Source organism: Callionymus lyra, chromosome 6 (assembly GCF_982586985.1).
Source record: "Callionymus lyra chromosome 6, fCalLyr1.hap1.1, whole genome shotgun sequence".
Classification (NCBI taxonomy): domain Eukaryota; kingdom Metazoa; phylum Chordata; class Actinopteri; order Syngnathiformes; family Callionymidae; genus Callionymus; species Callionymus lyra.
The window spans coordinates 12538520-12565776 of record NC_141823.1 but is presented as its reverse complement, the minus strand read 5'-3'; the positions used below and the strand labels follow the sequence as shown (position 1 = coordinate 12565776).

Sequence of the window (27257 nt, the reverse complement as noted above, 5' to 3'; positions counted from 1 at the left end):
GCACGCATAAGATAAGCCACTTAAACCACACGTTTATTTCTGTTTCTTTTCATTATAAAATGGGTTTATCATGAGCCACGATTGACCCCTGCAGTATCCCCTCTATAATCACAATTAACTTTCTACGTTTCTTCTACAATCTTGATTCATTGTTGCCATTTTTAATTTTGATATTCTGCTGGCGATTCATCCAAATCGACTTCTCTGCTTATCTATCAGAAAGTAGTAAAGGGTTGCAGTGGTCAGTAAGAAAAAGAAGGGGGCTCTCTGTGGAGGCGTTGACAGATGAGTTAGTAGTGAGTGGTGTGGCGGTGGTGTCATGCAGATGCCTGTTCCCATCAATGGATTTGAAAAGCGACATCAACATCAACAGTGAAAAAGGCTCATTGATGACTTGGGGAGGGCTATGCGGTGTATATATAAAGGCGAGGCGCCCGCTCACGCCAAAGGCTGATCAACAAGTTGACGTGGAGTTTTTAACTCATTGACGGCTGAATCAATTCGTCTTTTCTGGATTTAAAGACAAAAAAAAGGTAAGAATCTCAAGATCTCATCCAAATTATAATAGAGGCAATAATACATATTTATTGAATTTCTTTTTTTGTATTTTCTGAGACGCTGAATTGGTTGAAAATAATATTTTTGGCATGTTTTTTTTTCAGATCATCACCATGAAGTATCTAAAAACTTTTATTCTGATCGTTTTACTCTTCAATTTACACGTCAGTGCCAGATCTCTGAGGTACAGTCGGATTTTCTTTTTACGTCCAAACATAATCGGCCTCGTGTTCATCTTCAATAAGTTGTAATTGTCTGGGATATTTCCAAGGGTTTGGTCGTTGACTTTTGAAAATGTTTGACCTTTCAGGAAAAGAACCATCAGTGAAGTGCAGTTCATGCACAACATTCAAGAACACAAGCAGGTCGGCGAGAGGCAAGACTGGCTGCAGGAGAAGTTGAAGGATATCACCGTAGCCAGTGCCAAACCTCATCACGGGAATTCAGTGAATCCTAAAAGCATGTCAACAAATCATGCTTTTGGAAGCAACTTAAAGCGCAGCTGAATGATACTTTATTTTGAAAAGGAAGGTCAAAGTTAAACAATTTTTTCATTGCTATTTATTTTCTTGTTTATATTGTAAAAAAAACAAAACATATATTTTTATTTATTTATTTTCTAAAGCCAGAAATATTGTTTTATTTATGTTAGTGTTAAAAAAGTGGTCAAATTCTCTTGATGACGCCTTGTTTTTTTCTTTCTTTTATCTTTGATGCAAACGGTAAAATATATGACGCTAATGTCAACTGTACACACAGCTCCAGCCAAAATGTTTATATTTATAATTTTAAAGAAGGAAGTTGGACCAACTAAACAGCTAGTCTTACACATATGTTTGGTAAATGTTATTATATAATGTTAAAATGTTTTTTTTGGGAATCAGAAGATTTAATATTTTTTAACTTCTTTGAATAGTCATCCAACTTTGAGGGGAAAATAAATTTGTTATGACTTTAGTTTTTTCTCAATTGATACTTTATTTTACTCCTTATTCATGTAGCGTCACTGTATAGGTAGCAACTTAATTACGGGTTTAACATTGGCCAATGTAAAGTTTTCTCAGACTTTGGGGAGAAAAAAAATGTTCTCTGTTTCACGTAATTAAACAAATGTATTTCTCGTATACAATAAAAAAAAAATGTGTCGAGCCAAAAGGATATCGAGGTTGTAAAAATGTATATTTGAATAAAAGAGATCTGCAACGTTGTATCAATGAACTGTAATTTTAGATACAATTAATTATAACGCAATAGTTTATTCTGCTGTCATAATGTGGTAATCATAATCCTATCAGTTTTTGTTTTTTTTAATCAAATTGATTTAAAATTGAAAAGAAATTTAACATTTAAAGAAATTGACGAATTCAAGGGATTACGTGCGGTACGTCATGACGTCATCAGTCGTGACGTCGAACGTCAGCTGGTGAGTGTTTTGAAAGGAGATGAATGTTTAGCTGTCGAGCTGCTAGGATTACACTTCAACGACCATTTGGAGCAGTTTCGGTTCGTATAGATTCCACTATTATCCCGTTTACTCATTCCTCGTATGACACGTGTATTGTGATGTGACTACAAACTCGCACAATTGAGCGACTTTTTATTGTTATTATGGTAAGCTAGCGTTAGCTTCGAAGCTAATGCTAACCCCTGTAGCTAAAGCTCGTCTTTGGTCCGAGACGAAAACGAAGCTGTTCGATACAAACAGTTTGACACGACGAGGATGGATTTATTGTCAGTCAGTGGCTGGTCAACGATCTTGTTCAGGAGAGTCTCCGACGGTTCGGACTGACTTGTTGATCTCGCCGTTGAGCAGATGATGTGCGGCGAAGCATCCAGACGAGACTCCCCTCTGGACGGGTGATGGCAGCGCGTCTGCGCTCATATGACAGCAACTCCAGTGACACCGAAAACTGGGAAGTTAAATCTTCAAGTCGACCTCGCAAACTCTATAGGCATTCGGGGTGAGTCCACTATAATGGGGCTTTTTTTTATATGACTTGTGTGCTAAAGGTACAGCTCGTCTTTGTCACTAAACATCCCAAAAATATTACTTATTTGGATTTAAAATGGCCTTTTGCAATCTTATTAGTGCTCTATTCATATTTATTTAATAAATGATTGTAGTGTCAGGGTATATATAACCATTTTATATTATAAACCATTTCCTGTAGAACCGGGTGGGCGATTACATTTCCTCCAGGGCCACATTATATACTGAGACTGCGATACAAGGCCTTCAATCCAGGAGAAGAATGAAACTAAAAATCATTAATAAAAACAAAATGACATTCTAAAATACACTGTTAATTCATGTATCATTTAATTTCAATATAGTAAAAAGAACAGTGTATGTCATATACTTCACAATTTCAAATTTCTGTTTTTCTATTGCTTATTTGGTGTGTTGTCTTATTTCATTATTTTATTCTACAACAAATTCTATGTTGTTATTACAAAACACCGGCAATAAAACTTTCGCATTCTGAAATGATCTACAATGCCAAATAAGATTGTATTGCCATAAGATAAAAAGTGTCATATTTTACTTTAATACATTCAAATAAAAAAACATACCAACCAATAAATGTAAATAGGAGGATAACAGAAGACATAAGGTCTTCCAAACAAAGATGTTTAACAAGTTCAACTAGTTACACAATTGTTAGATAGCCATCACAAATGGCTAAATGGTCAGTTTAAAGGGTTATTTTTTTGCTCTTGTCCCAGGTCTGCTCTAGAACATGTTGAAACATGTTTAAGTTTAGAGATGATGAACAAATCTCTGAGAAACAAGTTCAACAAAAACATTGAATACCAAAAATGTAAGCTCGAAGTAATCAGAAAAGCTTAGTATGAAACTGAACAGGGCCTGTATCTATGATCAATATCCAAAATAGAGCAAAACATGTCTGTGCACAGTCGGATTCTAGGCTCAGGTTTATGGAAAAAAGATGTGTTATTATTAATAAGACATTAAAAAGCTGCATGGCTTTTTAACACAATATACTTAAAATGACACTTTAATTATATGAATTCGTCATGATTTATTTTGAATTTGAATATTTTAACTATTTTCAATCCAAATTTGATTAATTTGAATATTTCAAACTTTTAATTAAAATCTTAATACGTGTAAACAAGACTCAAGGACTTTTTTTTGTTATGCCTCTTCAATAACTAGTGTTTGAGGCTGTGAATAGACCATTGCTAGGTTGAGTTTTTAATCATTATCTGCTTTGAACAGATTGGCAAAAAAGGATCACAGTTCACAGAAGTCTCAGGAAGGACTCGATATATAATTGATAGAAAAAAAGATACATTAGTTTTTCTAAACTAATGCCATATTTAATCTATATGAATGTTGTAAAATCATACGCTGAGTAAACTATGTATTGACTAACCTGAGGCGAAACAGCAAAAAATATATATAATTTAATATAAGTTGGTAAAATCTTTTTCTCTGAGGGTGATGATACAGTATTGAAAATACAAAAGAAATGTTTTTTCTTCACCTGTAATAGTGCCTTGGTTTTGTCACTATGATAATTATTTGGAGAATTAAAGTATGTTTTTCAATTCATTTTTTTCCATTTATATAAAAGCTTGTGGTCCTCCTTCCCTACCGGTGAATAAGACAACTTGGTAGAAATGAGGTCAAGGCCGGGTTTGTTTGTTAAAACTTGACTAGCCTGGTATTTCCTGTTGCGCGACTGTTAAAGTTCAAGCCACACTGAATCTGTCAAGTTGATGTCTGCTCATCCATTGTCTTAAGGTTGATCGACGAGCACTTGGGGATGTTATCATTGTTTTGCTCTTTTTATTTCGGTCTTTGCTAGCTGTGTTTAAATATACACGAGCAAATCAAACACCTGGATAAAAGCGATCTCATCCAAATGTTATTTAAAGGTGTTTTTTGTCTGTCCAAACACCTTTTTAATTCAACAATGTTGATGACGTAGAAGAAGCTATTTTGTCAACACACGTGCCCTATTTACCTTCTGTGTCATTATTAACTGAGGCGTGGCGTGTAATAGTAAGCTTGCTACACAGCAAAAACATTTTTCCTTGTGTTGTTGAAGTAGCAGTCAGACCCGGTCTTCTCGAGTGGAGGCACAACACAGGAAGATGAGCCTGCATGGTGCTAGTGGGGGCTGCGACCGCTCACGTGACCGCCGTCGTTCCAGTGATCGCTCCAGGGATTCCTCTCACGAAAGAGAAGGGCAGCTCACCCCCTGCATACGCAACGTCACATCGCCAACTCGACAACATATCAGTGGTGAGTACTCGTTGGAAGTATGGATGAAGCTTGACGGAGTATCACGTACAAAAGATTTTATACATTGTTTTTTTTTTGGCTGGGTAAAAAAAATGAATGGAATTTTAAGGCGACAATTTAATTGTATCTATTAATTCAGCATAAAATTGATAATTTGTATCGTGTAGCGATGCGTTTGTTAGGTTTAATGTTACGAGCCTGCATAACAAACGCGCACCATGACTGACCCATTATAACCTACTCGGAACCCACTTGACAAGGTCTATCACACCCTGCTAAAGTAAGCTTCAGACGTCTGGGAGAAAACATATTTACTAAGATAGTCGCTGACTTTAAACAGTTGATTCTCTGCGGACTATCAGAATAGCAGACGTTAAAATGACACAGTGGGAAATGAAGCTTCAATCGACTCTTTCAGGTGCTGCACTTCGTCATAGTGACGTAAACAAGTGACTGACGGAGCTAATGTCAGGATCGATTAACATGTGAAACATGATGTTTTAATGCAAATGCAGTCGGTAGAGAGAGTTGCTATAACCTGTGACACATGAACATCACTTTTCCTAAACAAGAGAAAAGGACTTGAGTAAAGTTTTATGTTAATATTTTTTATTCCAATTATAATTAATTGTTTTGCACATAAAAACACCCCAGTTCCAGTTGTAATAGTGGTTCTGAGAATGCATTCTCTGCCCTCTACAGGCTATCACTATGAGTTGCCTACCAAGGAAAACCCATAGTGACAGCCTGTAGAGGGCAGAGCATGCATGAAGTAGAACTGGTGTGTAAGGTGAGGAGAAAAAATGAAGTACATTGGACTACAGTTGAGCCTTTTTATTATTTATTATACAAATGTATATTCATCTATTCAGAACCTTATAAATCAAAATTGAATTGATTTAGAAAACTTGCCGTGATAACCGTTTTGTTGTTGCCGGTCTGACATTTAAATGATTAAAGAAAAGTCCTTTTAAAAATTAACTCGGCATGCATTAAACATTACATTTGAGGAAACATTTTGACCTACTTTACTAACCTTTTCCTATTGTCTGAGCTTTCAGGAGTTTGAAATATACACCAAACGGATAAATGATTTATTTGACACCAGATCTACAATGATGATGAACTGTCTCGTTTGGTTTGATCATAATTATGATTATGGTAAAAGTTTATTTTTCTGTAGATCGAGAAAGAGAAGGTAGTACGTCCTCCAGACCCAGCAGTCCCAGACCCATGAGAATTTCCCCCAGCGGCTCCAGTAGCAGCGGCGTGGTGAGCAGTCGCAACAGCAGCCTGTCCAGCACCGAAGGAGCCTTCAAGAGCCTGGCGGTGGGCGAGATGGTGTTCGTGTACGAGAGTCCTAAGGAAGGAGGAGCCTGCGGCACCGTGAGCAACCGAAACCTGAGGACGTCAGAAAGAGTCACGTTGATTGTAGACAACACGCGCTTCGTCGTGGATCCGTCCATCTTCACGGCACAACCCAACACCATGTTGGGCAGGTACGGAACACCTTGGTGAAGCGGCAGCGGCGGCGGCGCTTCAGTGTGAAAATAAACCCTCTCTTTCAGAATGTTCGGCTCAGGGCGAGAGCATAACTTCACGCGGCCCAATGAGAAGGGAGAGTACGAGGTGGCCGAGGGAATCAGCTCCACTGTTTTCAGAGCCATTCTGGTGAATCTTCATTTTTAACTTCTCATTTTAAATTAATAATCCTTTTAATACCTTGAATCCTGCTATAAAATCAGTTGTATTCTGCTTCTGTGTTATTGTATCGCCATCAGGAAATTAAATTATATTTTAAAATTTGTGTAAATCTGGTATCATTTATATAATACTTCAGGTTTTGAGCTGTTTATTGGTTAACAAATGGTTTGAGATGTACCTCTCTTCTGTGTCTATTTAACAGGATTATTACAAATCTGGAATAATCCGGTGTCCTGATGGAATCTCCATCCCTGAGTTGCGGGAGGCTTGTGACTATCTATGCATCTCATTTGACTACAGCACCATCAAATGCAGAGACCTCAGTGAGTACAAGGAGATAAAAAAAAAGTCCCAAAAGCTCCTTCCTCATGAAGTTTAAATCTGCCTCATTTTTAACATCAGGCAAAAAGTCCAAAGTTTAACTCTTGAGATCTGATGGTATCCGACAGTGTAATGCGTTTCTGTCATCAGGTGCCCTGATGCATGAGCTTTCCAACGACGGGGCTCGGCGCCAGTTTGAGTTCTACCTGGAGGAGATGGTTCTGCCGCTGATGGTGGCCAGTGCCCAGAGCGGCGAGAGGGAGTGCCACATAGTCGTGTTGACCGACGACGACGTGGTGGACTGGGACGAGGAGTACCCGCCACAGATGGGGGAGGAGTACTCTCAGAGTGAGTCGGTGACACGGTTGAAGCTGCGACCATTAAAACTAAACCCCCCCGTCTTCCGTCCTGCAGTCATCTACAGCACAAAACTGTACCGATTTTTCAAGTACATCGAGAATAGAGACGTGGCCAAATCCGTGTTGAAGGAGAGGGGATTAAAGAAGATACGTCTGGGAATTGAAGGTGAGTGGTTTGATGCAAATGAGATCAGATTCAAAACTGAGCTGTGGAAGGATGGTGGCCATCATTTCTTTATCAATCCATTTATTAGGTCTTCACTTTTTCCTTTACCAGCTGTAGTACACGTCTACATTGTTGCACTTCGTATCTTTTAGTATGTTCTAGGTTATACGATATATATAGTGATACTATAGGAACAAGAATATATTTGTAGTATTGTTCGAGTCGTATTTACATTAGTTTTGAAACCAAATATGTCCAAACATCAGCTTTAAAAGCTGCGGGATTCGAGTGTATCCTCTCGTCCTCAGTCGTTGCCTGGGTCTCGCAGGATTTCAATGTTCTTTTAGCTGCGGAGGATGTAATGACTGCTGCCATCTAGCAGCTGGAAGTATAATTACAACACAAATTTAACATGGCGTCACTATTTGCATGTAAATTGTAAATTAAAGAAAATCGAATTATTTTAATTCACACTCTTTTATTTGACTTTAAACCAAACAATAACTAAGGTAACACTTAAAATGTGATTTGCAAGCAAAAATGAAATAAAATTTAAAAAAATACAGGGCTGTAAATATTGATACAGAATAATGGAAAAGAATATCGTAATAAATCGGCATATGGATATTTAACACAGTCCCTCATGTGTTTGTCAGGATATCCAACATATAAAGAGAAGGTCAAGAAGAGGCCAGGAGGTCGTCCAGAGGTCATTTACAATTATGTCCAGAGGCCCTTCATCCGCATGTCTTGGGAAAAGGAAGAGGGCAAAAGTCGCCACGTGGACTTCCAGTGTGTCAAGTCCAAGTCCATCACCAACCTAGCAGCAGCAGCAGCAGACATCCCCCAGGACCAGCTGGTGGTCATGCACCCGGGACCCCAGGTGGACGAACTGGACATCCTGCCCAACCACCCGCCCACCGGGAGCCACTACAGCCACAACTACAACAACGAGCCCGACCCGGACGGACCTTCACCTGCTGTCTGAGGGACCGAGCGGTCCACTCGCATCGCCTCGGCCCCTCTCCTCATCCTCTAGACCTCCTCCCAGCATGCTGCAGCATGGAGCGCCAGGGGCACCATTACCATATTGCCTTGACACCTCCTTTGCAGCCTTAGAGCCTCAAGAACTGTAGAGAAAGACACAAGGGACAAAAAAAGACAGATTGACGGGAAGGTTTACTTTTGTTTTGTTTTTTACTTGACCAAAGGAATTAATTTTATTTTTTAAATAAAAACAGGAGACACTATAACCGTTATTATTATTAATATTATTATTATTTACAATGTTGTACCTTTTTTTTTTTTAAGATTTTAAGTTGGGTTGAGCACTGTTGTATTACTATTTCCTCACACTCACAGCATTTATTTCAAGATTAATTCAAGTTTTCCTGGGTGAAAGAAAATACTCCTGGAACAAGATGTAACCTCCTGGTGGAGAGTAGGAGAGGGAAGCGTGATCACCACTCACTGTCGTAGTCCCGGGATGATCTCATCTGGCGTCTTTAAATCCTGTGATGGGGAATGTAGTCGTTGGCTGGATATGATTTGTGATGTTATGCTCAGTGTGCAGCCAAAATACAAAGCAGAGCGTCGGCTCTTGTTCAAATCTCTGTGCAAAGCTTGAACTTTTTGTTTTTGTTTTATATAAGTTAAAAATCATTCAATAAAAACATGACAAATATATATAGTCCTGAGTCGTTCTTGAAAGTTCCGAGCTGGACTTGCTACTCATCTGTCCAATCAATCTCTCTTTTTAAATATTTATTGAAATCTAAATGGTATAATATATTATATTAGAATATTAAAACCAAAAATGACATAACATTTGTTTTGATAATGCTATCAGTATCTGTTCGTGAGTCAGCAACTCATCTCCAACATGATAATCCTTAAATTATTTCAACATTGATAGCAACTTTTTTTTTTCCCAGTGACATAACAGCACTTCCATCATGATATGGTTTAAAAGATTATATTTTAGGATCATCTTTTGGAAATGTATGGCATCGATTGCATCATGAACAAATTAGTTTTTACATTAAGATGATATATAGGATATAAAGTAAAAATATATAACAATATATCATTTTTTTTAAATATGTGAAAAATCCGTGTATTAAGTATTTGTTTCATTCATATAATTTCACGTGTAACGTATTTGCCGCTAGATGTCACTGTTGAGTCAAATAATATTTAGGTTGACACTCGTGTTCTTCGGTTCCAAGTTTCTGACATTATTTTATTTTATTTTTAAATGGCAAGAATGTCTTAATAATTTATGTTTTCATGGAATTCCTTTTTTTCAACTGGCAAACATGTATAATGACTTCTGCAGGCGCTATTTAGAACATTTAACGTCTATACATCAATTATTATTGCAGTAAACATAGAATCATAAAACCGGAAATGAGTTAGCATCATTTGACAACTGTGCAATAGTGTACAAGCTAATTTCCGGTTTGCTAGCACAATATTGTACATTTTTCGTCGTCAGCCAAGATACTTTGTTTTATTCATCAAAGATGGTAAGTTGAGCTTTATTAATCTTTCTGCATGAGTTATGGATGTTTTTACTTATGTTTTTGTTTTAAGTGTTTTAAAAAGACTTGATGATTTTCGAACTTTTCATTATATTTTAAAGAAATAAACACAGTATTTTTGATGTGTATCCCCTTAGCAAAAATGTGTATACTTAAAGCTCCTTTTACCAAGTATACTTAAGTATAAGTAAGGTATTTGTACTTAGTACACTGTAGTGTACTAAAGGTACTATTTTGATAATACTTTAGGCTAAATTCTACCATTTTAAGTTTACAGAAGTATACTACTAGATTAGACTAGCTATACTCTCAGAGTCTATAGTTTGGTTTATAGAAGAATACTAAAAGCACACTTATCTCTATACTTCCGATGTACTAGGTATATCATTCGTTTTAGTATATCGGTAAATTTTAGTAAAATGCACTGCCTTTAATAGACTCACGAGGGACGCAAACCAACAACCTTAAAATCTTTTGAATTTATTACTTTCTAAAGTTCTCCCCCGTCTGTAATCTCGGTGAACGAGAGCCGAGTCCATTATGATGTAATAATGGCTTCACTCCTCCTCCAGCCAGCTGTAATCATGCCCCGCTTTGTTTATACAATGAGTCCCTTGGCGGTGGAGGCTTCAGGGATTTATGACACACGGTGACAAACCTCAATGCTGGACCAATCACAGCAGAGCATGCAAGGTTATTGTTTTTTGTAGTGGGCGGAGTTTAAGATAATTTTCTAATGTAAATATTTCAATGAAAAGAGAGTTTTGTATAAACAGACACACTGATGAGAACAATAGAGTCCAAGATCAATTTTAGACACACTTAAATGAACACATTAATTGAACGTCAAGTCCCAATAACACAGTGTACAGGTGACTTTATGCATGTACTGTGGAAATAACATATTTTTGTAACAATAGATGCATCAAGAAGCAAAGGCAAGACAGATAAGGACACAGTGATGTTTCTCTTTTTGTGTGCACGTCTTTAATGTATATTAAGGTAATGCACATGGTATTTGCTATAGAACTGAACTCCATCACTACACAAGTAGATTTATAATGGTGGTAATACCGCAAAGAAAATGTGTGTATCTAACAATAACCAAAAGTATTATCTGCGACACAGCATCCACTCCCATAATCCTTTGCACAGTTTACTTCAGGATCTCCACAATAATACAATTGCTTAAAGTAAAATTACAGTATACTGTACTTTAAGTACATTTTATAAAGTATACTTAAGTATAAATATAAGTATATATCAGTGAATGTACTATTTTTAAAATATAGTATCTCGAAAGTAAACTTTAAGTATACAAATTCAATTTTAGTGTTAAATAAGTTTACTCATAGTACATTTTAATTTACTTTTTCCCTAAATCCACACTAAAAATAAATGTTTTTCTTCAATAACTCATCACCTCGAAACATGTTTAGCAGTTTGACTGTCATGGGACGTTCTGTTCTGAATTGTTGTGATTTGATGTACTGCTTTATTACATTATTTGTAAACATAATTGAAGTAGTTCATGTACAGATAAACACGTGACCTCCTGGCATCAGGATACAGCCTTCATGATTCAGGGTTCTCATCTTTTACAAAACACTGTTTCTTGAACAGCTCCTGTAACACTTGGCTGCGACCCGACTCTCGACTCATCTGTTCAACATGCCAATTATCGTGGAACAGACCATCTGTTGAGGACAACTAATCACAGCGTAGCAATTGATTTACTCTACGGAGTACAACGTTTTCAAAAGTCCACTAAAACAGGATTTACTATTTTACCACCTGTCAGCAGAGAAAATCACTTCTCACAGGAACTACAACCAGCGTGGTACTGCAGTTGTTGTGGTTAAGATTGATCCTTGGAGTCATGTGTCGGCAGTTAAAAGACGTTTATGACAAGTGGTAGAGAAACACTAGTGATATTTGTAACACTAGTCTTGTCCAGGTGGTCAAATCTCATTCATTTACATTTTTCATACACTAAATTCAATTAATCTAATTTTCAAACATTAATATTAATGTAATGGGTGTTTTTTTCCATTTATTTTCAATTATTTCCGCTTTTTAGTCCCAAACCGTTATAATTAACTAACAAGGGTGTAGATTTCGGAGGTTTTTTTTACAGTAGATGGTAAAAGTGCTAAAGATAAGATGCAACATACAGAGGTTTCCTTTTGATTCTCAGTTTACATTGCTGCGAAACCAATGAAAACTGTTAAATTCGAGGGAATTTAATGCATAACATGGTTCACATAACATCCACAATTAGTATTGTCGAAAATAAATCTATGACACAAAGTCAAGACTTTGTTTGACATAAACAATAACACACATTAAGATTCAAGTAAATATATTTTCAGTGACATAATAGTATAAAAAATAAATAACTGCTTTTCTCTCAGCTCCTTTTTACTCTTAATACGATTTAGAATAGTTTGTGTAAAATGTATACAGAGCATAAATTGTGTTTGTTTTGAAATTGTACAATTGTATGACCATTGGATGAGTTTGTATAAAACTAAAAATCAACTCCCTGAGCGTGAAATTATGGCCATAAATGATCATTGACAGATGATGTAGACGTAGATGTAACTGTACTAAGATAATATTGTACATTTTAAGCATTTTTTTAAAATCTATTTTGAGACTTGACTTTTGTACTGTAGTTCTGGTTGAGACAAGGGGGAGCTTGATTTCTCCACCACAGTAGCAAATTAAGTGAGAACAATTTTTGTCATGTGTAGCATATATTTTCTCCAACAGGCAAATGCTACTGCAGATATTACTCTCCCTGAATAGTTGCTGCAGTTTGGCTGGAAATAAAAACCGACGTCTTCTCCGACCTTTTCAGAAGCCGTGCTCTAGAACCTTGTGGCGGATCATTGCACCTCCGGGTCTTTTTCCTGTATGGAAGGGATGATACCAGAAGTCGAACCCTGGCAACAATTTAACAAGAAATATTTTCATAAAGAGCGACTTCATGAAAATATTTCTACTTCTATTTCGAAGGTCAGAATGAGCATTCCTGCCGTCCACTGACAAAATATTCACTTTCCAATCTTCCTTGAATTCTGTCCCATCTGTTTACCCTCGTGGACATTTTGTGATCACCTGGTACCACATCTAATCTCTTCCTGTCGCCGGTTTGATGCTGATTTGAACTGAATTACTGAAAGGTATTCCCTCTGACACGTGCACCGTCAGTGCATGACTCGTGGCTGCTGTAAAAAATACAGATAAGTTTGTTCATAAAAAGATTAGAAACAGTAATGACACAAGATAAGAAACTGAGTCATTTTCAGAAGTTTTACTTCAACTGGAATGTCTCCTTATCTACTGCTGGATAAACCACAGCGTAGGAAGTAGTAAGGAAAATATTTACAGCGTTACGTTGAGAAAACGGAACAAAGTGGCGAAGTTGAATAGCTTTAAATAACAGTAAACATGTATAATGTTTTCAGGGGAGTTAGAAAATATCAATATAGTGAATATCACAATGTTTTTTTTCATGATACTGTATCGATTTTTGACAGCACTATATAATTGTTTACATTTTTTGGCTTTATATTATATTTTATTTTCATCATAGTTGTTCAATGGTTTACAGTTCAATAACATTTTTCTATACAATTCACAGCAAATATTTACAGCGTTTGTTCATTTGTGTGTTGTAATTTGACTGTTCATCACTAAAAGGCGGTCATTACGTCCTCTGGTGCTAAGGGAACAATTAAATCCCAGGAGGACTGTGGACGAGAGGATACAGTGGATTCCAGCATCTTTTAAAGCTGATGTTTGGACATATTTGGATTCAAATGAAATGAAAGCAGTTACAATTTCGTCAAGAGTCATGTGGTCTGTAAATTTTGGAGGCCAGAGTCAAGTATTCAAGCAATACTACAAATATATTGTTGTTACTACTGTATTAAATGTATGGCAATATATTGTATTGTTGCCCCCGTATCTCAATATGTATTATATCCACACATTCTTGCCAAAACACACCCCTATATATATATATATAATATATAATATATATATTGATCCAGGGATGTCATAGTTTTATCTAATAAATGAATCCAATAAAGTTTTATTTCCAGTCATATAACTAAAATGTAACATAATTGTTTACCTTCTTTGTTGCTTAAGGAAAACACACTTTAGACGCCTTACCTTACCTTAAATGACAAAGTTAACCAACAACACAGTAATTTCATGTTTTTTTATTTACATGTGTAGCAGATTTTTGTGTTAAACAAGCAGGAAGGAAATTAAATACCACTCTCTCCTGATATTGGGTTAATCTCTCCCCTGTGTGTTCCTGTATTTGTGTACGTCTGTGTGTATAAAACGACCCACAAAGGTGTTGCAACACGACCCTGGTCCATTGTGCGAGAGAGGAACTTTCCCATTAGGTGACAGAGAAGGGTGGAACAACTATTGTTGGCAGCCAGATCTTGTGATTCTTTTTTTTTTTTTTTGCCTGCAGCAGGATTCATTCACGAACATGAGCAGGGATTTATTTTCACAAATGCCAGAAACACCCAGACGTGGTGGTGGACGTCTCTGTAACCGATACCCCGAGCACGCCCACGGAGGCTGCTGTTGTGAACGATAAGGGAATGTCGGTGATAACTGAGCTGTAAACTCTAATAGCTTTGCTATTACACTGCTGGGCGTGACATCGCTTGCGAAGAAGGTCAAGTTCATATTTTAGTATCGTCTTGTTTTTATATACACTAAATATATACAGCACATTTAAAGAGCAAGCGATTGACTTTTACTTTATTTTCTGTTGGACACTAATTATATCGACAAAAAACGTGACAATATCTGCACATGTTCAAAATTTCTTTTAGGTTTTAATGATGACAATTGTTCATCTACTAACATATTTATACAGCACTGACTGTACTCTGCACTCGACCACTTTATGTCAAACACAGCTGTTCCTTTCACATCAGCTTCAATTGTTTATGAAGTTGAAATTTTGAGAAGTTAAAAATAGATGAAACTGCAGTGACGCAAACCATAATTGTTGCTGCCCTGTCGTTACCTTGTTTCCTCGCTGGCACTAAACTTTTGGGGGTTATTTTTCACCAAATATGAACTGTTTTGGTGTAAAAACAACATGTTTGCCAATTATTTTCCAGTCTTTAGCATTTGTTCTCTCTTGTTTCTCTGTATAGCGCTAGTAAACTGTGATAACCCTTACACTTAGGATTATTACAAGTACACATCTGTATTATGATATCTATGGAAAGGTAAGTAAGAAAGTAATTTGTATTTATATAGCACTTTTCCAGACCAGGGTCACAAAGCGCTTAAACAAAAAAAAACAAAATTCAATAAAGTATATACTTTAAAGGTCAAGATAATATTGAGAACAACACAGGAGTTCCAGAAAATCAAGGAAAAGCCTGAACAAATAAAAACATCTTAAGATGTTTCTTGAAGGAGTCAGTAGATCCATCAAGCGCAAAGAGAGAGGAAGATCGTTCCAAAGCTTAGGAGCAACAGTCTGGAAGGATTTCTCTCCTCTGGTCCTGAACCGTGTTCAGGAACCATCAGTAGATTCTGATCCACAGACCTCAGAGCCCGAGCTGGGGTGTAAGGCTGGATCAGATCACTGATGGAAGGAGGAGCCTGACCATGAATAGATCTGAAAGTAAGAACCAGAATTTTTAAGTTGATCCTGAAAGAAACTGGAAGCCAGTGAAAGGTTTTAAGGATCGGAGAAATGTGAGTTCTTCTACTAGAGCAGGTCAGAATTCTAGCTGCAGAGTTCTGAATCAACTACAGGGCGAGACAGCTCCTTCTTATCCAAATTGATCAGTCTATAACCCTCTTCCCCCCCCTACTGGTAAATATATAATTGTTTAGAAAGTGTTGTTGTAATCTATCCTGAAGGACGTTTGATTCTCTACTTGTAAAAGTATGATTTCATGTTCTAGCTTGGTTTGATTGAGTTTACTCCAGATAGTTTCTCCCATAGTACAAAAAATACTGTGGTTCAATGAATACCCTAAGTTGTCTGAAGGTTTGTGTGTCTCCTGTAAATTAATGTCTTTATTGTCTCTCGTACAGGTGTTTACCTCGTGGCCAGTAAATATGTGTAATGATTTATAGACAAGCAGCATCATGCACTACGTTTGTTCCTACTTAGAGTGACAGTCCGGGGAAAATCCTACGAAAATGCTGGAGTACGAGCGAGGTCCAGGGATACCATCCGGATTAACACACCTGCCAACAGTACAATGGAGTCTAATGAGCTCCTGCTGGTGGTCCCAGTGTGCTGCCGGCTGGGCCAAGTACTTTCTAAGTGGCTCACGCCTCAGAACCCGGCCTGGAAGCCTTAGCTCTCCGGCCTTCATTAGTGACCTTCTACAGTGCTAACAAAAGGTTCCCAGGATCACCGAGTGACACATTCCTGGATTAGGAAGCACCGTGGGTTGCACTTGCAACTAAAAGAAAGTTAACCTCGTCCTCAACGCCCGGAGATTTGATTGGACACGAGGAATTACAACAAACTCAGTTCTGATGACTTCAAAGTGACATGATTTAGATTGAAAGAACATAACTGCCGTCTTGTGCCTCCAATTCCAGACCTTGAACCTTGAATCCTGTAGCCTGTTAGTCTAAAAATGAAGCTTCTTGTTGATTCTATTTTGGTTGTATTTGGTAATACATGCTGTTAGAGCCACTGTTTCAAGGGAGAAAGTCCATGTGTTCAAGTCCTTGTGTGGACCTAATGACGCCGACATAATGACGAAGAGGACGTGTACGACCTCTGCTCTCGGGGGAACTTGAAGGCTCATGTCCCACCGGGAAAAACCTGCAACTCCTTCATCAGTTCTGACCTTTTTTCCGTTTACCTTTGTGACCCTTTACGACCTGAGTCGGATGGAAGGGTAACTTTAACCTCTGCTACTATGACCTCTGACGAACCCTCTGATGACCAACAACAAAGACTTTGACCTTTTCTTTGTTGGATTCTGACATGTTTAAGGGAAAGACGGCACAGTGGTCGTAATTGTGTTCGGGAGCACGTCAGGAAAGAGTAGAAACCAAAAGGGATTAAGAATTGATTAGTCCCTCAACAGTTTTAAATAATGTTTATTGGAGATATAAAAAAAAACAATCAGCGTTGGAGGCTCTTGTTCCGTCAGTATAACTCAGGGAATGTTCCTCCGAAGGACACTTAAGATTCCTTCTCTCCCTCTTAAGTGGCTCCAGGACACTCGACATAATCAGGTCAGAGATTTGTGCGTCCTGAATGCTGGGAGAAAGTGTGGATTAACACAAGAGCTGAGGAATGTATCTTGTATTCTGTCATTTAGATTCAACGAACAAGACAAGGGGTTTCTCTTCTCCTTCAGGTTAAGTTCTCTTCTTGAATGATTCAAGTAAAACATTGGACGAGGAAACACAGATTTGTTCTAGTTTATGTTCTTTTTCATTACGTTTCAGAATCATCTTCCTATCAACTTGCTTTTTCAAGGCTCAGACAGAGGTTTAGGAAATAAGAGATTAGCGTCGCTGCTATGTATTGTGAATTTTGGTGTCTTCGTTTGACTAAAGATGATAAAAAGAGCTGATGTTTAAAAAGTCACCATCATAATTGAATGTTTGACATTTTGGCCAATATATTGACAGGAACGTAACTTATAGTAACGTATATAGTTTAGATTTATGTTACTTATTAATGAAGGTTAATGACACTATACTAAACTATACTAACAATATACTGTATATACTTAAAAACTATGAAACTGTGATTTAAAATAATAAACCAAACAAAAACAGTTGAAGCAGTTTACTTTTTGCTTCATTTGTTCTGAATGAAACGAAGGGATTTTGAGTTAAAGAAGTAAAAAAAAAAAAAACGTCTACCTCCAGATTAAATTTCTGTGGCTTCATAGAATATCTGTGTCTCCTGGCAGGAGTTATGCAAGCGTCACGGTCTCTGGTGTCTGCTGTGTTTGTTCTGCTCGTCCCACATTCTCCATATTTAATTGTTCTTTTAAAGACTTGTATAAGGATGAAGCTCTTGGACGTCTTGTCTTGATTCATATGGAAGGTGATATCAGCTGCTAGCTTTGACACTGCAGGGGTTTCTGAGAACCATTCTTTGTCAGCCTGCAATATTTCATACATTTCATCCACCAGAACTGTCAGTGGATAACATTTACTCGCGATGATTGTTAGATGTTGGCTCTTCTTTCATGCTTTTCCTAGAGAGACACGAAGGCTTGAACTAAAGTGAAGTAACTTTTACTTAAATAACTTTTCTATCCATAGAACAAAGACGCAACTTGAGTTGGACTTGAATTAAATTGAGTAAATGTTATTTTTGACAAGCAACATTTTGAATTCAAACACCTAACCTCCTTTCTTCTGACTCTCCCCTGAATTCATAGGCAAACAACACATTTTGATTGACATGTTCAAAGATGATCTTTGAGTTTTTGTCCTGGATTGGGGAAGAATTGATTTGTCAAAGCATCAAACTTTAATCAGACGAAGAAAACATCCTGATGGTTCTTGAAAGACACGGTTTATTGTTCAGACAAAAGTGTGCTATAAAAATATAAAGGCCCGGGTCACACCAGCGACTCCCAGCCGGGCTGGCAGTCCGAGTCCTGGCTGTGCAAAGAGCTTAAGCCCGTGTCCGAGTCGTCGTCGTTGACGGTGTGAGATTTGGACAGACCCCTGGCCTGCTCCACCCACTCACTCTTCCCCCCCACAGGGCTCATCCTCCCCATCTGACCGTCCGGGCTGCACCTCCTCCCGTCGTCCACGTCCAGAGTGTTCACTTTCTCCAGCAAATCCCTCATCTCCTTCTCTCTTGCCCCACAAATCTCCTGGGTCAGCCCCAAATCGCTCCTAATAGCTTCTAAATCCGTGTGGAGGCGCAGGCCGATGTACGAGCTGGCGTCGAGCTGCGTCCTGACTCTCTCCGCCTCCAGGAGCAGCTCGGGTGAGCCACCCGGACCCTCGCCTCCATCAGGACCCTCCTGGCCGCCGTCCCTCCTCTGCAGCTCGTCCTGCCTCCTCTGCATCCAGCTGTGGTTCAGCTCCTCCTGGACCTGCCCCGCCATCACGTCCACCAGCGCCTCCTGCTCCCACAGCTCCTCCTGCAGCACCACCAGCTCCTCACACTTGAGGACGAACTCCTCAAACTTCTCCAGGGTCTCCGGCGGGAGTTGGTCTCCATCCCGACTGGACCCCGAAGCGTCCTCCAGCAAATAAGTGTCCTGCACATAGTTGACCCCGTGTCTCCTCATCCTGTCCACGTGAACGTCCGCCTCGCACCTCTCGATCTCGGCGTCCAGCTCCGAGACCCTCTGGACCTGCTGCCTGAGGGTGTGGTCCTGGGAGACCACCAGGTGGACCAGGGTCTCCATCCTGTCTCTGCCGGCCGCTTCTTCTTCTTCTTCTCGACTCTGGTTCATCCTCTCCAACTTCCTGAAGGCTTTCCTGACGACCCTGCGCTGCCTCTCGCTGGGGACGACACCCATGGGATGGGTTCCTCTGGGGACCCTCGGACCCGTGCTCGGCACCACGCGCGCCTCCGCGCTCCGTGCGCCGCGGCTCTCCAGCGACGCGCCGCCGAGCACCAGCACGAACCTGACGCCGACCTGCTGCTCGCCCCACGCGACCCACAGCCGCAGGATCTTGGTTCTGCTGGGCAGGATCCTCTCGAAGCCTCGCCACTTCTCCACGATGCAGTAGGACTGCGGTGCGCGCGGCTGATCCTCCGCGAGCACTCTGACCACGTCCGCACAGCTGGTGCGCCTCGACACGCCGAAGATAATCTTCTCCTCCCGGCAGACCCACACGGAGATCCGGCTCTCCTCCCGCGCCATCATTAATTCAGGCGGGCTTAAATAAATGAAACAAGCGTTCCCGGAATAGTTGCAAATCCAAATGTTCGGGGAAAAGTGCCCTCGATTCCCATTTTCCCGTTTGTGTGACTGCGGGTCTGAAAAGTTTGACACGAGATCTGGCCCCTGAAGGTGGTCACATGACCATCACCACCATGAGGACCAGTGGTGGACTGGCCCCTTTGTTGGGGGAAAGGTGGACGCCTTCAGACAGGGCCGGCGCTAAAACTAATGAGGACCCTTGTCATGCCCCCTTTTCATCACCTACTCCTGTGTCACTTTTTAAACTCAATGAAGTTTGTAAAGAAACTACGAAAATGTTAACTATAATTGAGTTCAAACTTTTAGGAAAGATAATCCGCGATGATATGATAACATAACTATACCAAAATCATTAAAATATATTAATAATAATAAAAAAACTTTAAACATAAATTAATATCCATTTTGGTAACTTCATTATAAGTTCATTTATAATACATGGAATACAGCGTTTGATCGCTACATTCAAACTGATCAGAGAAAAATAAAACATTGTTTAGACAGTTTAAGAACATAACTCCAATACACATATATACGTGTCTAATTTGCAAAGACAAATAAGTGAACAAAACTAAATCCAGAAAGAAACAGTTGTGGCTTGCATGGCTACATTTAAAAGAACAATGTGTTTATTTTATTTTTTTTGTGTGTGAAATATATCGTTAAAAGTGGCACCTATTTTTATGCAATAACTATTGACCATATAGTCAACTGAGTATATAACATGTTCACTGAATTAATTTGTCAGTCGTTAAAAGGTTATATTGAAGGAATATTCTACAAACTTTAGTTTCTATTGAACTTTACGGTAAAGAGCCTAAATAATAATAATATTGATGCATGTTTGTTTATTGAAGCTCAGGTGTTCTCGTTGTAATGCTCGGAATCGGCCACATGATGGTGCTAAATACCAACTTTTTTCTTGTTGGTTCAGTATAACGCTCATATTAATGTATTTTGTTTTGATAAGTAAAACGCTTAAGTCCAAACGTTTCAACTTCTGTACTTTTGGTTTTCAATTATGATGGTTTTCAAGTTTAGACAAACATATGTGTTGTCACCCTCTAGTGGTGGAGAATCGTAAATCCCTTGACGCAAATGAAGAACTTGATTCTGTCATTGCAGAGATTTATGGTGGTCTTTAAGTGCAAAACGATGTTGTACTTCCCAGAAATACATTTTTAAAAACTCAAACATTTCAGATCCAAAAATGTAAAACTAGTTTTACGAGTTTGCACATTTGTGAAATTCAGGAGGTTCCAAAGTTTCTGAATTAGTATTTTAAGGAAATTCTAATTTTGTATGAAATTAGTTTAAAACTACTGGGACACATGGTTCACATAAAGTGTTCACACATGAAATGACAGACTTGCATATATAGTTCCATATTTATTTCTTTTTAATATTGCGTACATACAAAGTATCTAGAAAGCTACAAAATATCAACTATAGTCATGAAGGCATCGTAAAGTTGCGGAGCGAAGAAAACAGTAAACACAAACACGGCAAACGGTTTTTTTTCCCCCCGAAAAAAGACATAAAGATATGACAGATCCGACCCAACGTAAGCCAACATATCACTTTGTACAAAGCACCTTTTTACAAACAAGTCAGCACACGGACGTGAGGAGTGAGCACTGGACGAGAAACACAACATGGTTATAAAACGAGAAGGTACCAGTACCTAAATATACCAACCAAAAATAAAAAGGAGCAGATCGTAGCGTGAGCTCGTGACTCAGACATTCAAAGGCTTCAGTCCTGCTGTTTATATTTTCATGAGTTAAAACGACACGTCACGATGAACCAGCAGTAACATGATTATCATTATTAACAAAATACGTCACCAAACACAAACAAGAAAAAGGGGTTTTTTTCACGATGTCGTCAATCCATGCCAACAGACACACAAGTGAAGAGCAAGCTGCTCCCCGGGACTAAATACTGAAATTAAGAAGTGGAAAATGAGAAGAAAGAGTAGAAAATCTCATCGATCCCGACATTTCCCGTTTAAGCTCACGAATGAAGTGTAATCCGAACATCTGTAAATGATAGAATCGCATTAAAACTGATGACGAGACGCACTTGAACCTGCAAGTGTACAAGCAGACGACTGCACTGCGTGGCTATTACATCATCGTTAGATCTCAATCCTTGAGTCAAAAGAAATCGTCTTTCGATGCAACCCTTTCAACAACAACAAAAAAAAAGGCAAAGTGGTGATTGGTTTCACTTCATTTTTGGTCATTAAACTGTAATCAGGGTCGTTGGATCAGTCGGACGTTCGAATCAAAGGCACTTTCTTGTTGGTGTGCAGAGAAACAGATTCACCGGGTCACTTTTTTTTTTGGTATTTTGGATCAAGGACAAGGCAGACGTGTGTGTGTGTGTGTGTGTGTGTGTGTGTGTGTGTGTGTGTGTGTGTGTGTGTGTGTGTGTGTGTGTGTGTGTGTGTGTGTGTGTGTGTGTGTGTGTGTGTGTGTGTGTGTGTTCTGGACTGAACATTCACAAAAGTAAAAGACAGATGAATGAGTGTCGCACGGGTGAACAGTATAAGGGCTGCACGCCGTTTTAAAAAAAATGGTTTTACTATGATAATTATATTTTCTGCACAGATATATATTTTTTAAAACATGACTTAAAATGTGATTCCGTTTATTTTTGTGTGTGTGTGACAAAATCACAGTGTCTGAAATTATTTAAATATTCTTTTTATTTATTTATAATTATTATAACTCTTTCGTTGGCATATTTTGTCAACATTTAATAAAGGTAAACATGTATTTACTAGTCTGGTCAGGAAGAAAAAAAAGTACATTAATTACTTATAATGCAGCAAACTGTGCATGTATAGTTCCAGATACATCGGTTTGCATTTTAATGTGAGAAGCAGCACTAATGGGCTGTGTTTCCTCAAAAGGAAATTCATGGCATGCAAACCATTCCAGGCTTAGAAGCGAAATTGATCTCTAATTAAGAACATGACGAGTGATGCTTATTTTGTCAGTCGCTGCTGAGAAACTTGGATTCCAGCGATCTGGTTTGGGAATGCATTCCAAGCCAGTGCCGGACAAAAAGAAGGTGTTGCGACACCCGTTAGTAAATATAGAAGCAGGAATTGTTTGTTTGTTTATACAATCTGGCACTTTTGAAATAGTTATTTAACAAAACTTTAACTGTAATTTTAATGACGCCAAACATGTTTTTAAATATCTATATTATTTTTAATTGTGTGTGATTCACCAGAAACAAATGTAAACCAAATTAACCTACTTAAATCTCTCTAACTTTGTGTACTTGTGTTTGTCGTAAGTTGTGCCAAAATCTCTGTATTGTGCAGCCCTTATAAACACATGGTTACCGCGAGTAACCCCGGTTCTACAAAAGTGTGCGAGTCCCTCCAACAAAAGGCTTTCGTTGTCGGGTAAACCCCAGCAAGGCGGTGCCTCAAATGAAGTACAACTATGATTCCATTTTAGCGTCAACCTTAAGAGACAGACTCATGTTTAAGATAAGAAAAGACTCTCTAAGGCACCAGGTCCATCTTGGCAGGTTGTACTTGTGTCTCGACACAAACACCTCTTCACCAAGAAGGCAGGTCGTGAGTTTAAGGCCGACTGTCGGTTCAGGCCACGCGGATACACCAAGGCAGCCTGTGAGGAGAAGCTGTGACTTTTAATGTGGATTCGAAAGTGTTACCACGGAACATTCAACGGTAGAAAAGCGCCTCCGAAAAAGACAAGTGTTTTTTTAAAGTCATTTCAGCAGGTCAGCCTGAAATCTGAGAATCTCTCGAGAACAGTGGAGAAGTTTTTATCGTCTTAAGACTCGGTACAACACAAACATGGAGTGAAATAAGAGTTGTCAATTTTTAGTGTTTTTATGTATTATCTCCAACTTAAAACCAATTTAAAAAATGGGCGACATGTGTGTGTGTCTGTGTGTAGTTGTCATCATTGATGTCACAGTACTCCACACTGAGTAGTTGGTTTAACTTCACTAGCCACATATTACCTGCTACATTGCCCTCACAAAGTAAAGGTCACACAGAAAACAGAAGATTTAACAACGAATGGACTTAAAAAAATATTGTCACAGAGTAAACTCTTCTAGCATTTCAATGTGCGATTTTGAGTCACGACGATGTACGGTCAACAACCAGTTTTACACGAGGAGACACCGTTGATATTTTAATACACTAGTGCTCAATTATTTTAACATTTTGTATCTACTTTGAATCCGTTTGCTTCACCTCTCACAGGAAATACTAGTAGTAATAATACAGCCTTGCTTTAGAACTTTACACTGGGAATCGAACCACTGCATGAGATCAACAGGATCATCAGGATGGATCGAGCTTTGAAACATTAGCGTCAGATTTATTGACGTTTCCTGATCAACTTTTGTTCACTGTTAACCTTTGGCTTTGTAATTCTCACTGTTGCATTGCATTATGGGGCTTGTAGTGTGAGTGACTCCTGGCGGATTTGGTCATTTTTGTGGTGTGCTTTGACGTACAAAAAAAGTGTCGCCGCCCTCGCTGCTAGCATGATTGTCTCAGCGCCGTTTGTTGGTGGACACATTGGTCTGACAGTGGACCCTGAACACTCTAAAAAGCAGGTTACGACATGGAACGCGTTGATATGCTGGTGACGACGATGATGATGGAGACGACTTGCTCTCGGCTACTTTTGTGTTCGGTCAGTTTCTTTGGGAATCTAATGGCTGCGGGTGCACATCCGCTCGGCAGTCATGGACAGAGACCACACCAGGACATTGGCGGAGTTGGTCCGACACAACGAAACAAACCTCACATTTAGTTCTATAAAAAGAAAACAAAGGATTTAGGAAATGATCTCGCTATAGCCACAGTTACACCCAACATAGACCCACATGGAAACAGAACGACTGAACCACAGCTGCAGTCGGAGAAACACTCAAATACAAAATCTTCTAATAACAGATTCAAGCGGACACAAATACGTCGCGGGGGGGGGAGTTGGGGTTTAGAGGCACTGCCACTTTTTGAGGTTGGAAAGTTTATGTGAGAACCTTTGGATCCTCTCATTCTTTTACCAGTCTGTAGATGTGGTGCTGCGCTCCGTGCTCACTGTTGGACACCTCGAACACGCACGCCATGCACAGCAGCGTCTCCTGCGTGTCCCTGTTGGTCACCACCTGCAGGGGGCGACAGAGCAGAGCCTTAAAGACAGAACTCTTCTGATCCAACTGATAATCACAATTATGGAACATAGTATGAACATAGTTTTATTCTTAAATGCAGACATAAACGTGTGCCTTAAAATATCAGTAAAATAACTTCTCACACAAGTGAACAACAAGTTAACCTGTTTTTTTTAATGGAGGTAGCTACCTTGTCTACTGGAGCTGTCTCGCCTGCAGTTAATACAAAACTCTGCAGCAAATATTCTGACCTGCTCTAGTAGAAGAACTCACATTTCTCCGATCCTTAAAACTCTTCACTGGCTTCCAGTTTCTTTCAGGATCAACTTTAAAATTCTGGTTCTTACTTTCAGATCTATTCATGGTCAGGCTCCTCCTTACATCACTGATCTGATCCAGCCTTACACCCCAGCTCGGGCTCTGAGGTCTGTGGATCAGAATCTACTGATGGTTCCTGAACACGCCTCCAGACCAGAGGAGAGAAATCCTTCCAGGCTGTTGCTCCTAAGCTTTGGAACGATCTTTATCTCTCTCTGTGTTTGATGGTCTACTGACTCCTTCAAGAAAAATCTTAAGACACTTTTATTCGTGCAGGCTTTTAGTTGATTTTCTGAGACTCCTGTGTTCGTCTCTGTGTTATCTTGACCTTTAAAGTATATATTTTATTGGGTATTGTTTTGAGTGTTTAAGCGCTTTTTGACCCTAGTCTGGAAAAGCGCTCTACAAATATAAATTACTTAGATACTTACTTACTAGTTTATCATAACATAAACTTTCTTTAACATTTATTTTCTAAACATAGATAATTATAATAATAATAATAATAATAATAATTAATATATGTTACAATCACAGCTCCAGTTGAACATATTTTATCACTCTTGGTTGCGGACAGAACAAATTTTATATTCTCCAAACTGTACCCGGGGATGTATCAAACTACTTTTCTTTAATCTCACTGGAAGTCTCTTAATGTATTTCTAATAGTAATTCTAAAGTAGATTTGTCCCCTGCGTCACATCAAAATGTTAAGTATCACTTGTTTAAAAACTGGTTAATAGTTAGATGAATTGTTAGACGTAATTATTAAAAAATATATTTCAATTCGATATTGATAAAACTGAAACAATAAAAAGTACTGAATGACTTGTGAAATCCTTCATTTAATGTCCACGACTGCCTGAAAACCTGCTGCTCAAAGCTCTTGTTTGGTAGCTCGGGTTTTTATTTTGTCTGCCGACTCCCACGTGTTGTATCTGTGTCGCTCTTTATTATCTTGTTTCTCGGAGCTACTATGCGACTCTTTCAGACCCCATGCGACGGCTAATAACGACCGCCGCCCCCTTCTCTCCTCCCTCCAGATAATGAGGCTCCTCACACTGCGCCTCATCCTCTCAGGAATGACAAGAATGAGGGTCCAGCGTCTTCCCCGGGCTCAGTCAAACCCTCCTTTTGTGCTGTTCACATGTCAGCTGGATGCGGCAACACGCCCCCGACCCCAGAAGAATGTGGCCCGCTCGGGTCATTTGCGGTAGTTACCAACAAGATGGTGAAGTTCTCCAACACGCTGTTCATCATGTACTTCTCCGGCAGATGCTTGAGCTTGTGGATGAAGTTGATCATGTATTCACACATGGGGGATCTGCTTATCCTGTAGACGAACCGTCCGTTCTCAAAGCGAGCGTATTCCGTCTGTGAAGGGCAGCCACACATGTGTGAATATATTGTCGGTTAGAGAAAAAATAAAAAAACTTCTCACCTCAACTTTCTCCACCACCTGCTTCCCAAAGGAACAGACTTTGGTTGAACACGTGATGGTCATGTTCTCCGAGCTCTCGTACTGACTGGTGACTCCGTAAAATGATCCTGTATCTTCCTGAACGTTACAGTTCAAGTCCGCCTGCGAGCGTGGGTGGAAACAGAACCGTTGACCATAAAATCAGCAATGAATTCTAAAATGTCTTCAGTTCTTTTGTGGCATTGACAGTAATGCTTTGGTAGGGCGTATCGAATCATGCTTCTTCTTTCTATGTAGATATTTGTGTATTTTCCTCTTCCTGGATATCGGCATTGGTCAATCAGCGCGTTTCACGATGGATCGCACTAGCTTCCTGATCTCTGTGTTCAATGTTCAGCGCCGTGTTTACGTCACGATTCATTCATGCTAATGACGTAGTAATGACACACGTCATAGTTTAAGTTTTA

The 27257-nt window shown here is 39.1% G+C and overlaps 4 protein-coding genes across 11 annotated transcripts in view; 2 read left to right on the top strand and 2 right to left on the bottom strand.

Moving 5' to 3' along the window:
- Positions 1–668: 668 nt before the first annotated feature.
- pth1b (parathyroid hormone 1b) lies at positions 669–1064 on the top strand. Its single transcript, XM_087793924.1, has 2 exons — positions 669–742; positions 869–1064. The coding sequence occupies exons 1-2, from the start codon at positions 672–674 to the stop codon at positions 1062–1064; spliced, it is 267 nt and encodes an 88-aa protein (XP_087650050.1). The 5' UTR covers positions 669–671.
- A 920-nt stretch (positions 1065–1984) lies between these two features.
- Positions 1985–9068, top strand: btbd10b (BTB domain containing 10b). Of its 5 annotated transcripts, none has more exons than XM_087793673.1 (9): positions 1986–2061; positions 2372–2519; positions 4641–4834; positions 6018–6333; positions 6403–6505; positions 6741–6861; positions 7010–7207; positions 7274–7384; positions 8041–9068. In XM_087793673.1, exons 2-9 carry the CDS (start codon positions 2419–2421, stop codon positions 8370–8372), a joined length of 1476 nt encoding a protein of 491 aa, XP_087649799.1. In that variant the 5' UTR covers positions 1986–2061; positions 2372–2418; the 3' UTR covers positions 8373–9068. The 5 variants fall into 5 exon arrangements, with proteins under 5 accessions (XP_087649801.1, XP_087649799.1, XP_087649797.1 ...); XM_087793671.1 differs by having other exon boundaries at positions 6003–6333; XM_087793672.1 differs by having other exon boundaries at positions 4638–4834.
- Positions 9069–18542: 9474 nt separating this feature from the next.
- rassf10b (Ras association domain family member 10b) lies at positions 18543–19828 on the bottom strand. The gene has a single exon (XM_087793343.1). The coding sequence runs from the start codon at positions 19809–19811 to the stop codon at positions 18543–18545; it is 1269 nt and encodes a 422-aa protein (XP_087649469.1). The 5' UTR covers positions 19812–19828.
- A 1416-nt stretch (positions 19829–21244) lies between these two features.
- Positions 21245–27257, bottom strand: part of tead1b (TEA domain family member 1b) — a 42954-nt gene continuing 36941 nt past the window's right edge. For all 4 annotated transcript variants that reach the window (XM_087793686.1, XM_087793687.1, XM_087793689.1 and 1 more), the window contains 3 exons: positions 26812–26952; positions 26592–26744; positions 21245–25046 (listed from right to left, as the gene is read on the bottom strand). In XM_087793686.1, coding sequence (XP_087649812.1) covers positions 24933–25046; positions 26592–26744; positions 26812–26952 — 408 coding nt within the window. In that variant the 3' untranslated portion in view covers positions 21245–24932. The remainder of the gene's footprint in view (positions 25047–26591; positions 26745–26811; positions 26953–27257) is intronic.